This window comes from Alosa pseudoharengus, unplaced genomic scaffold (genome assembly GCF_046254945.1).
Source record: "Alosa pseudoharengus isolate Yale_2024_CS ecotype anadromous, Long Island Sound unplaced genomic scaffold, YU_APseudo_1.1 YU_APseudo_1.1_scf_15, whole genome shotgun sequence".
Classification (NCBI taxonomy): Eukaryota; Metazoa; Chordata; class Actinopteri; order Clupeiformes; family Clupeidae; genus Alosa; species Alosa pseudoharengus.
This window is the reverse complement of record NW_027468620.1, coordinates 5,427,076-5,440,184: the sequence shown is the minus strand read 5'-3', so window position 1 is coordinate 5,440,184 and position 13,109 is coordinate 5,427,076. Positions and strand designations below refer to the sequence as shown.

Below are 13,109 nucleotides of genomic sequence, written 5' to 3'. Positions count from 1 at the left end.
CTCTCTTCGCCAGTGATGCTGTGTTGGTGGTCCAGGAGAGGTCTTCACTGATGTGCACCCCCAGGAATTTGGTGCTGCTCGCTCTCTCCACCACAGCACCGTTGATGGTCAGTGGCAGGTGTTGGGTGTGACCTCTCCGGAAGTCAACAACAATCTCTTTGGTCTTGCTGACGTTCAGCAGGAGGTTGTTGTCCCTGCACCACGTGGTCAGATGGTCGACCTCCAACCTGTATTGAGTCTCGTCGCCCTTGGTGATGAGACCCACCAGAGTTGTGTCGTCAGCAAATTTCACTATGTGATTGTTGCTGTAGGTTGCAGTGCAGTCATGCGTCAGCAGGGTGAAGAGCAGCGGACTGAGCACGCAGCCTTGGGGGGCCCCTGTGCTCAGTGTGATGCTGCTTGAGGTATTGTTGCCAACACGTACTACTTGAAAATCTAACAAGTTAGAAGCTATGCCTTTTACAACAAGGCTTTTGATGGAAAAGTGGTGTTTAATTATTTCCATAATCTTTGTTTAGTGAACGCATAAAACCGTCAGTTTAGGCTAAGCAAGAAGAATCAAGAATTACGATCTTTGAGTTTGTTTATCATAGCAACCGAGGCTTTAAGTGTTAAAAATTATTGCAGTTTCAGTAGTGGCTGTAGCACAGTGGTTAGAGGAGCGAGCTTTGATTTAAGGATCTTTAGTTCAAGTCCAGCATCAATCATTCTGCCAATGTTAGTTTTGGACTGGATATTTAGGCCTACTTGCCAACACAAAAAAGTAGCCAAATAAGAGTTTGTTACCAACCCACCCGACCTACCAATGATATGTGCATTAAATATCAACCCCCCCCCCGAGGCAACCCGCAAATTGCTATCTTTAACGTTACAGTCAGGAACGCCTCATAGGGATCACGTTTTAATGCAGTTTAGGAAAACAGTGCTATAGGCTTAGCAAACATTACGAAAAAGCCCTTTCATTCAATGGCTAACTGTAACAAGTTCAACTGATGTTACTCTGCCGGACTCTTCCTTTCCGTCTGCCTCTCTCACCTTCACGCACGCACACGTGAAGCACTGCCTTGCAGTTGGGAGGAGAAAATAAATCCAACTGATAATACTTTACCATGATAAGCCCATATAAAACTGTGAGAATGGAATAATAATATGGTTTCCACACGCACATAGATTTAAATAGACCTATCCTGTCCCCGCTTGAAGTAAGCCTATAGCCTTTGATGAAGGTATACCTACATTAAAAGAAGCTTTGTGAATTATGGTGTTTTAATCGCCACTGCCCAAGCAACACAAATCGATAATCAGCAATAGCCTACCCAGGTAGCATTCTGACGTTGGGCCAACGTTGAGTTTGGTTGGCTAGGTTGGGCTGACCTATGCAACGTATGCCCAACGTTGGTGGAGTTGGCCATTTTTTGCTGACCTGTACAACGTATGCCCAACGTTGGGCCAACGTTGGTGGAGTTGGCCATTTTTGCTGACCTGTACAACGTATGCCCAACGTTGGGCCAACATTGGTGGAGTTGGCTGTGTTTGGCTGATCTATATAACGTATGCCCAACGTAGGGCCAACGTTGATCATGTTGGCCATTTTTTGTTGACCTATATGACGTACGCCCAACGCTGGGCCAGCATTGAGGGGGTTGATTGTTGGCTGACCTATACAACATTATGCCCAACATTGGGCCAATGATGATGTAGTTGGAGTTTGACTGACCTATGACGCACTGTACATATCCTTGGTTTTCAACTGTATTGTCTTTTCACAACATGCCTGACCTTTTCACTAATTTTCCACAGGATTTGTTATATTGTTATGTTGTGAAATACATTATCCTCTAATATATTAACAATATGAAACCAGAATTTTGAACGTGACTTAATCCAGTGATCTGATTCCTGTATTTGAATTGTCTGCAAATTGGTTGGCTACATAATTAATTAGATAACGCCTTACTTAAAGGAGAATTCCGGTGTGATTTTGACCTAAAGTGTTTTGAAACATGATACCAAGTGTGAACGTATGTCTCATAGCCCATCTCGGCTTGTCCCCTGCACTCTGAAATCTGGCGCTAGTTAGCCGATGCTACCAACAAGGCGGTCAATGGTGGTGCCTCGGGCATCGGCATAGCCATGCAAATAAATCACTGTTTTACGGGGACGTGCACAGGGGGGTTGCTCAGGTTGCCCGGGCAACTGCCCATATGGCCTTCTCGACGTACGTTGCCCTTCCGAGGGGAAAATAAATAAATAAATAAATCGTACAATGGATGCAGAATTTCACGTAGGCCTAGATAAAAAAAATCGCAAAGCCTCATTCACTTCCATTCGGGCACCGAAAGTGAAAGTCAGTAGGGGAAGGGCAAACTCCGTTTACGTGGCTGGAGCGCTGCACGCGACCGGCACCTGAGCTGAGCCTGCGTGAGCGGCCTTAGAAGGAGATTGTCGTGAAACCACGTTGTCGGAAAAAGTGAGTTTGTGATGTAGGCTATAACAAACGAACGATCATCATCAAGTTTTATGAAATTAATTCAAATCTTCATAAATCCAGGCTGAGTTTGCCACTTTTAGCCTAAATAATCAGACAGATAGCTTGCAGACAAGCAGCCCGTTACCACATAGCCAGTTTTGGTAGGCATTAGGCCAGGGGTAGGCAAACTGCGGCCCGCGCACCAAGCACTTTCATCCGGCCCGCCGAGCATTTCATTTGGTTATCAGGCTGCTCGCTATTTTTTTCCTGTGACAGAGACGACATTGGTTAGCTTTACCGCAAACTGCTTTTCACTCTTAGAGAACGTTTACAATGTCAAAACATCATAATAAATGCACGCAGCTCCATGAGTCAAGGAAAGCGCGAATGAAGTAGCCACTTCTAAATGGGACCCACTACACAGTAGCTAATGAAATGAAGGTGTCATTGTTTGGATACTTCACACACACGTGCTTTTTAATTTCACAGACTACAACTACCAAGCTGGAATCAAAGCACATCGATTCCCCTCTCACACCCTGCACGCACTTAAAACAAATAATCAGGCGTCTCAGTCTCACGCATGTATAGGCAAAACTGTATCAGACCGCTGTAACGTTGGTAAATCTTCCATTGCACAGAATGATTTTTGTAGCAAATGACAGTCGACAGATACAATTACAGTGCTGCTATCAATTTGCTTGGTATAACCGCATTTATAGTTTTCTACAAATGCAATCAATCAAATTGGCCTCCATCACTCAACCAAGCTAACGGTAACATTATTGTACCTAGGTCCTTATTGATATTATAAGATTAACGTAGGCCTACCTGCAGTAAAAAACAAGCATGTCCGATAAACATCCTCAGATTTATTTCGGCTTCAAGAAGAAATGGGAATTACATTTCATGTGGACATCATCCTATCCTTATTAGACGTTCTCTGCGGTAAGCTACAGTCCTTGTAGGAAGCGTCCATTGTTTTTCCAACCCACTTTTAACTTCCAACAAAATTACGTCTCACTGCAACGATGCGCCATCTAGTGGACAAACGACTACTTATCGCCAATACTGGAAATGCAGCCACGATGATGAATATTTGGCTTTCTTTTAATACTACTGAATTTGTAATTATGTATCGGCTGTTCTAATACCGATAATATGTGGGTGCCTGTGTGTGTGTGCATGTGTATATGTGTGCACCGCCATCTACAGGCCAATTAGTGTACAGTCACTAAATGTACACATAGCCTAATTTTTTTTAGACCCCCCCATGGATGAAATTCTACGAAACTTGGCATACCCCCAGAGAATGCCAGGTCAATCATACACATACAATTTGGGTATGATCGGGGGCCCAGCACGGGGGGGGGGGGGGGAGTGGCCCCCGGGGACGAAACGAAATGTTTCCGTAAAAGTCTAGTGGGGCTATTTCATGTGCACCGGTGTTTCGGTGTCCCGGGTATCGTTGACCAAAAATTCAGGAAGTAGATGACGGGCGGCGGTCATAATAAGCGGGATAATGTATTGTCCGCCAGTAATTATCGGAAAATAAGTCCCTTCAGGTCGAAGAAAAACCTCTCCACTGCGCGTTGGGGTTCTGTTCGCCCTGTCAGGACTTATTTTCCGATAATTACCGGCGGACAATATATTATCCCTTACATATGTGTACAATTAGTGACTGTACACTATGCTTACACACACACACACACACACATATAAACACACACACACATAAACGCACACACACACACACACACACACACACACACACATAAACGCACACACACACACACACATAAACGCACACACACACATAAACGTGCACACGCACGCACGCACACACACACATAAACGCACACACACACACACACACACACACACGCATGCATGCAAGCACACAAACACACACAGTAGACATGCAGGCATACACACAGACTCACAGGCACGCGCACAAGCACACGCACGCACACACATGTAAACACAAACACGTACACGCACGCATACAAAAAACACATATGCAGGCATGCGCACGCGCACACACACACACACACACACACACACAGACACCCTATTACCTCCACACACACACTCACAAGCAAAAACTCACACACAGAGAAGCACATATACACAAAAGCAAACGCACGTGCACACACTCATTTACATACACAAAAGAGAGAATGTGCAGGACTGAGCGGCGGTCATATTTTATACCGCTTTGTGGTATATCTGTTTGTAATTTTTGTAAATTGTGGTAATTTTTTAGTTGTTGGTCACATGGGGTTACTCATTTTTACACTATTCCTAAAAACACATATGGAAATACAGGTTCCTGTGATCACATGGTCAAAAAATGTAATGCACTTACAGTATGAGCCACAGTGCCTTAAGTGCCTTTTTTGTAAAAAAAAAAAAAAAAAGATTTTTCTGTTGGTTCAAGGTACACTTGATGAGAAATGTAGCTCCATGACAATGATTTTCAATGCATTTCTATGAGCATCATAGAAAAGAATGCATTCAGTTGAAGTAATGACCTCTTCCTTTCTTATGTGAAATATTCACTCACTGACTCTCTCTCACTCACACAGACACACACACACACACTGCTCTTTCTCTCTCTCTGTGTGTAGGGGAAGAGGAGACAAACTAATAGTAGCCTTCTTGTGGCGAAGGGAGAGAACCGCTTGGTCTCCTGGGTACTAAACATGCAGCTTGACCGCAACGGCAAAGAGCCTGCCGCTGGCTCATTGGTATAGCAGTCAGAGTGCATACTCAACCGTAGTGATGGCACTGTCACAAGCTTAATGAGTTAGGGTGAAAATTTGAGATTTACAACATATAAACATCTCGAAAACACTTAGTTCATATGGGAAATTCCATGGGAATGCCATATTAAAGCAACACCAAAGAACTTTCCCTCTGTCGCACGCACGCTATTTGTTTATCCAGCACCGGCTTTGCAAATAACGATGTCCACAGACAAGGTAGAATATTTTGCATGACTTATAAAAGTACGATATATTGCGACATCAGATGCAAGTCAAATTTGTAGTTTCTTATGTCTCATTCCATCGAACTACAGATCCGCTACCCGATCTGGCAAACTTACATAGTGCGGTTATAGCCGATAGAGGGCCACTAAGCGAATGCAGAATTGCAGTTCACCCTGTTACGAGTTGATGAACCACTGAAATGATTTTGGAAACATTATTTTAAGGTAAAAAAAACTCTTTGGTGTTGCTTTAAATAACAATATGGACTGCAAAATTGCAACACTAAACCAAGAACAAGTAAAATATGATATGTTTTCTTTGAGAATGTGTATTTAAAAGAATCTAGTCTCTGTGTGTTATTGTTTTTAATGATCTGAAATTCCCAACCTAGTGTTCAACTTAGCTGACAATATGATTTATTACTGGATAGATGAAACAGGAAACCCATTGTTTTCTCCAATCATGGACAACATGTTTATTTACATATAAAATAAAATTACAAAAGTAAGAGATTTTCTAATTGCTCCTCTGGCTAAACTGTACAAAACACTGGACAATATATCACATCAGCCTTATACTTAATGGACAATTTAAATATGTGACATGTATAAATCATTTTAAAAACTGAAATGTCAGTGGTACAAATGTGAAAGATAAACAAACAAAAAACATACAGCGATATGAAGTACTACAATGTGTAGATCCTTCATGCAGGTCTTCTATCTCGTCACACTTACAGTGCACTATAGTCAAGAGAGGTGATTCCAGCATCCTTTGCCATAGAGAAGAAGTGCCCCTGCTTCTGGAACAATGCACTAGGTGAATCAAACTCCACTATCTTGCCAGCATCCAACACCATCACTCTAGAATGGATAGGGACACAAACACCTCAGATGTGAGAAGATATTTTGTCCCCTTTCACTTTCCCAGATAGAAAGATAATAATAAAAAAACTTCCATGCAAAATCAATGACCACAGCCAGCTACTGAATGATCTATCTAAATATGGATTTTTTTTGACAACTTGTATTGACAGCTGATTTTTCATAATTTTGTGTGAGTATTGGTATTTATGCCCTCCCTCAGACCCCCCTTCCCTCCGTAATCCACAGCGAATTTGTCTTGCACAACAGCCCTGTTTGTAAATGACGTGGTTGAACATCATAACACTGCTCCATAAAATCCTGGTGATGTGCAGAAATCAAATAGCGATAAGTCCAGTTTCAGAATAACATTCAGTGAAACATGCAATGGAATATAACTTTGTTTTAACTCTTTAGAAGGGAAGCTCTCTCCAGAGCTCTCTCCAGATCTGAGGAACAAAAGCCACCCTTTCAGACCAGTCCACTCATGGGAATAATCTGTATTTTTTTCTTTAAAGGCAACAAAGCCATAGCCCATATGGGCACCTACTGTGTATATATGCCTGGTGCACAGTCACCTCCCCTTACCTTTTTAGTGAAAAAGACAGGGCATGGGAGTTCACAAAGTGGGAGCACACTCAGATCTCGCACACCTGTGGCTACTTGGCTTTCATCTATATTCATTTCCACCATACTGGCTATTAATGCGGCAGCTTTGAAAGCTTTCTTTTTAAGACTACCTGATTGAATCTCATCTCTTCGCCACATACCTCTCTTAGAGGATATTTTTTTTCTTTAAAAAACAAAAAAACAAAGGCTATGTTTGCTTACCGTGAGCTGTCCAGGATGGTATTGAGCCGGTGAGCGATGGTGAGCACTGTGCAGTCCGCAAACTCCTTGCGGATGGTGGTCTGGATCAGGTCATCTGTCTCCAGGTCCACGGCAGCTGTGGCCTCATCCAGGATCAGGATGCGGGACTTCCTAAGCAGAGCCCTGGCCAGGCAGAGGAGCTGACGCTGCCCGACACTGTGAAAGGGGAAAGCAAACAAACAAAAAACAGCAAAAATATATCAGCTGTATATATTTGGGATCTGCAGTACCATACAACTATCTCATTGAAAGTGAATAAAAGTTAACTGAAGTAGTCCAAGGTAACTGCAGGATGCCAATTGGCCAGCACTGGCTTATGTGACAGCTGTTATAGACAGGGCATAACCCAGAAGGATCTGATTCAGGTCACTACCAAACATTTCTCAAATTCATTCTATAGTACTTTTTCGCGTAGAATCCATTTCTGCTTGGGACATTTTTATATTACACATAGTTAATGAGACAATTTGCATATTGCAATACCTTAGCGAATATAAATGCATAATAAAGAAATGTATTGATAATATGGCTTTAAGTAGATAGATTAGGCTTTAGGCCCAAATAATATTCAAATTGTATCAAATATAACAAATGATCATACAAAAGTATGTTTTTAGATAGGATATTGCAGTTACATTATGTAAATTAGGTCATGTTTTACCTTTTTCGTTCATGTACAACTTCACCTTTACAAGAACATCATGGCAAAGCAATTATGGATGTTTTTACTTAATTCGTTCAAATATACACTCTGTGCATTATTTTGTGAGAGCTAATTTGCATGTACCTTTCAACCAGTATTGCCATCAGCATAATTTGCTAGCTATCAAATCAAGACTGGTATGTCCAGCTAGCGTAACGTTTGCATAGTAGGAGGCAATGGTTTACATGTCAAAGAAATCTTATGACAATTGAAAGGTTTTTGGTCATATTTTCAACATTAACAATAGATTAATTAGGATTTTAATACTTTTTTGTAGATAACTGTTGATTGGGAATGGCAGTCGAGCCATTTTTAGTCTCTCATTCCACAGAAGACAGCAGGAGCTTGCTTTGTTCAAAAGTCATAGGTGAGAGAGATAAGAAGCAAAGTATTGCTGCGTCTGGTTTGAGCACAATTGAAGACAAAGCATCTCTGTGGGTCAAGGTGCAAGTACATTCTGGTGATGAGCCTTATGAAGTAGGGATGGGCAAAGCGAGGCTTTATGAAACACTGAAACGTTCGAAGCAATTGTGCCGAATTGTTCCGAAGCTTTGAAATAATTCCGACACCTCAGAGCTGTTTAGGGTGAAACAAATCTGTCAAATGCTTCGTATTGGAGATGTAGTCTTTAAAGTTTGTGGCTCGCTGTGTTACCTGTGTTTAGTCTTTGTCAAAAGCTAAGCACCATGCCCTTGGTCAATTACTGGATGGGAGACCACATGAAGTCACAATAAAGAGAATCTTATTGCTGCCACCATGTGTTCTCTAAATCACTTTCTTCTTATAAAAACTCTCTATTTTTGACCATTCTGAGAGTTTAGTTGAAACTGTGTGGTTAATGGTGAAGTAAGAAAACATAAACAGATACGATCTGAAACAATACCTTACAAATCAAACGGGGATCGAACCACATTTGAGCAGCCTGGGCTACCGTGCAAAAAGCACCCTCACTAACCACTACACCATCATGGTTATTGTTTAAAAGAAAGCTACACTGTTAATTGAACGCGCGGGCACGCCTGCCGACACCGGTGAAATGCACCGAAGGTTCACTTAACTTTGGTCACATGACATGGGGATTTTGAACGATGTTTCAAAGCAGTGGTCACATGACATGGCTGTTTTGAACCACGTTTCGAAGCAGTGTTTCGAAACACTTGTGCTTCGAAGCCTCGACACTGATTCGAGACGTCGGTTTCGAAAGGCACACCCCTATTATGAAGAATTGACTTATGTGAAAGACAGACTCGTGAGCACGACCGCACAAAGTGTTCATGCTCATTCAACTTGCAGGTTGATCAGGACACATTTAGAGAGGAAGCAAAAAGACTGTTGAAAAAGGCTGTCACAGGTGTGGATACACCAGAAGAAGTATATGAAGATGACAAACAAGACAAAAAGAAGAGAGTCTCTGAACGAGTGGTGAAGAACATAGACATAATATACGTATATGTATATTATGTCTATGGTGAAGAAACCATCATACAGTATGTTTCATCTGCAACAACAGGACAAATGCAGATACAAATCCATATGCAGATTGTAGCCGAGGCCGATGCTCTGAAGAAAGGTCTTTCAAAAAGCTACATAACCAAAATGACTCCAAATTTGAAGTGGCAGCAAAGAGACTAAGGGCCCTATCTTGCACTCAAGCACAATTGACTTTGTACACTGGCGCTTGTATCATTCCTATTTTGCATTTGAGCAGAATGCAGCGGAATTTTCCCTCCACAGACGCACATCAGTTAGGGAATGAACTTGCGCTCCCGAGGGTGGTTCCGGCACAAACGTTCCCTGGTGCTATTTTGCAGTTTCATAAAACAATTCCGCCACAGACCAGAAAAAACCTAGTCTAAAGTCAGTGGCACGTTTTTCAGATGCTATTTTAAGGGCGCATGCTTGGCAATAATGTAGCATGGTTAAGATTGGTTAAGTGCTTGCTCATAATTTCTCTATTGCACAGTGAGATGGAGTAAGTCTTGGGACAGAGAAGAGACGCGGGAGGGAGAGGGTCTGCCGGCCCAGACTGACCTCTCTCTCCCTCAGTGAGGAGGAATGTAGGCGTAAGCTACACCTGACCCGTCAGGCTGTGACAGATGTCTGCCATCTCATGGCAATGCTATTTAATCGAAAACACACACAAACACGTAGTGTAATTGAATGAACATTCGGCATACTGAAGATGTGCTTCAGGTGTTTGGATAGGTCAGGAGGCACTTACAGTACAGTCCGCAAAAAGTCGCAGCATTCTTTGTGGCATGTTGTGTTTTACACAACATTTCCATGAATCATGGATGTGTTGATGACATAAATGAGGAAATATTAGAGGACATAAGTAGGCGTGATGTTGAACTGCATGTGCCGATGCCATTTAACCCAAATGCCCCAGCAGCAGCACGGAAGAGGAGAGCTTATCTGACAGAAGAGCTGCATCGTCTATAGTGAGGTATAGTGAAGCAAAGTAATCTCGGTCTAATGTTAGACTACATTGCAAAAATATCACCATGCATTCATAACCTCGTGAGTCAGTGAGAGTGAGCCTAAAACATCGGAAAGTACATTATGTCTTTGTGACATTTCTTTATTTACATTTTGTCAAAAAGAAAAAATGCCAGCCATGGAAACAATTGTGTCAATTTCCTCCCACGCCTGTTTAACCGAAGCAAATTTGGGTGGGTTTCTCCCATCCCCATACAATGCCACTTCTCTGTCTTTTACGGCCCTGACGAGAACGTCGGTCTCATCAGCTGTGAACCGCTCCTGGTGTGCACCTGGCAAATCAGCCATTATAATAGCAATCTGCCATGGAACAAACGCGCCTGCTTTTAAAGGGAATGTGAGATGACGCTCTGATTGGCTTATTGCATGTGTAATGTAGCTACTTCAGACCAACCCATTTTAGATTTGCGTCGGGCACAAGAGTCATTTATCCCGCTGGTATAATAGCAACAGTGCTTGAGATCCGCCCACAAAGCTACTTGCGTTTTGCGTTTGATACTTGTGTTTCAGATCGTTAAGATCTGAGTGGACAATCATTTGATATGTTTGCTGTGGATGTATACTACCATGGAAGCTGCTACCTGTCTTTTGCCTTCCCTTACAGTAGAGACTACACTGGACAGAGAAGAAAAGGAAAAATTGAAATATTGGGCTATATTTTGGCGATCAAAAATGCATGGTCACTGGCGACCATTCAAACAAAATAGCCTACTTGCATCTGCACTCGTCTATTATTTGAACTCATTGGCAAAGTGAAACTAACTTCACTGTGGTGTCATAGTCAAAGACAAAACAGTAATACACAGTTAATTACTTTCAGTAATGACTAACAATGGGTTACCATCGAAAAAATTTACCCCAATAATGTTTGAATGACTGAATAAAAAACTTTATCCTGCAGAGGAGTTGCTGCTTACATCTCGTGACAGTGCGTCTTCAGCTGTGCTCCATATGCACCTTGCAAAAGACCAGTTTTTTCTTGGTCAGTGGTGCAATGCTTTTTAGATAGTGTACGATAGCGATTTTTAGATCTTGCGCCAGGCCACACCTTAGGTCGTTAATTGCCACACCTCTGAGCGCATTGTTCAATAAGAGACGCGCATGGCGAAAAACTCGAGTGTACAATCGGAATAAGCTTTGCGTCGTGATAACAACACACTTTGCGCTGCGCTTTTGATCATCATATTAGAGCCCATAATGTTACTGAGGACTTTCTGAAATTGATCAAAAGGAAAGTGAAGGAAAGTGAAGGATAAGGAAGCTTATCCGATGAAAGATCTGCCGGAGGACATTGAACATTTAAGCACTGAAAAAATGGGTTGCAAGAGCTTGCTTGTGCTTTTTTGCATTTTTGTTATTGGCATTATTTATGTAAATTTACTAATATAACCATGACCAGAATTTACACTGCAGATAACTTTACACCTGAAAGAGATAGAATATTCTTTAACTAATCATAAAATGTCACCCAAACATAAGTGGGACAATCCATATCCTTTATTTCTGCTAATTAGTCAAAATATGCAAAATAGCTCATTAACTATGCGCAATATAAAAAAAATTGATATCTACTATTACTGTATACTATTTCTACAAGCTATTTACTATTACTAAATCAAGTGAACAACTGGAGGGGAAGATCAGTTACAACACAGCTTGAAAACAAGACGAATTGTCACAACCCCTCCACGCACACATCCTCCGGAACATCGGAGGGCGCAGACGAGTCAACGAGTGACACGCTCAGCCCAGAAGAAGTGACTGCCATCTTTAAAAGGGGCTGAGAATTGTTTGTCACTGTTCATGCATGTGCTTATGTCTGCGGGAGCCTCTGTGCCTTTGTCCTCGCTTGGGAATTGTACTTTGGTCGATCTGGACTGTCGGGACTTTAGGACTCTTTCTGTGAACTGCCTTCGTTAACATCTCACTTGGTCACGGTACTGTGTCTGCCCAACTCTTTGTACTCTAGTTCTACCATTTGTGGAAATCGCTGTCACATTGTCTAATTTGTGTACTTGGATCATGGACTGCCTTTATACCTTATTCTTTGGACTGTGTTTATGATGAGAACTGAATCTTGAAGACCTTCTAAGTTTGCCCTTTCCAAGTCTGACTTTTGTTATTGCTTTTGAGCGTTTTGTGTTCTAAACCAATTCCTTTGTTGATACATTGAAGATTCTGCTGAAGTAAAAACTTTGAACCACATCTGCAACTGTGCTCTTATTTCCAGTCTGACATCATGCATGAACCAGATCAAAGTAGCACAGCAGATGTCGATGAACTTCGCAACCATGTCCAGAAACTCAGTGTAACCGTGCACGCACAACAAGATGGCCTGTTGCAAATGGAAGATGCCCTTAACCAGCTTGGCACCCGAGTGAGGGGTCTGGGTAATGCTTCACCCTCTCTCCCTAACACAAGCCCCTCTCCTCCACCTCCTTTCTCTGGGGAGCCTTCAGCCTGCCGAGGGTTTCTCACTCAATGCTCTTTGATTTTTGAGTTACAACCTGCACACTTCCCCACTGAACGAGCCAAAGTCGCCTATATCATCACTCGACTGAAGGGAAAGGCCCTGGACTGGGCTACAGCTTTGCCACCCAGACTGCCAGACCAGCGAGAGGTTCATGGATGCCCTCCAACGAGTGTTTGATGAAGGACTCACTCAGCGGCAGGCATCTTCTCGGCTTTTCACACTTACCCAAGGCCAAAGG

At 42.3% G+C, this 13,109-nt stretch overlaps 1 protein-coding gene across 2 annotated transcripts in view; it reads right to left on the bottom strand.

The window, feature by feature from the left end:
* Positions 1-5,916: 5,916 nt before the first annotated feature.
* Positions 5,917-13,109, bottom strand: part of abcc2 (ATP binding cassette subfamily C member 2) — a 43,601-nt gene continuing 36,408 nt past the window's right edge. For both annotated transcript variants that reach the window (XM_076285333.1, XM_076285334.1), the window contains 2 exons: positions 7,158-7,352; positions 5,917-6,326 (listed from right to left, as the gene is read on the bottom strand). In XM_076285333.1, the coding sequence (XP_076141448.1) occupies positions 6,197-6,326; positions 7,158-7,352 (325 nt within the window). In that variant the 3' untranslated portion in view covers positions 5,917-6,196. The remainder of the gene's footprint in view (positions 6,327-7,157; positions 7,353-13,109) is intronic.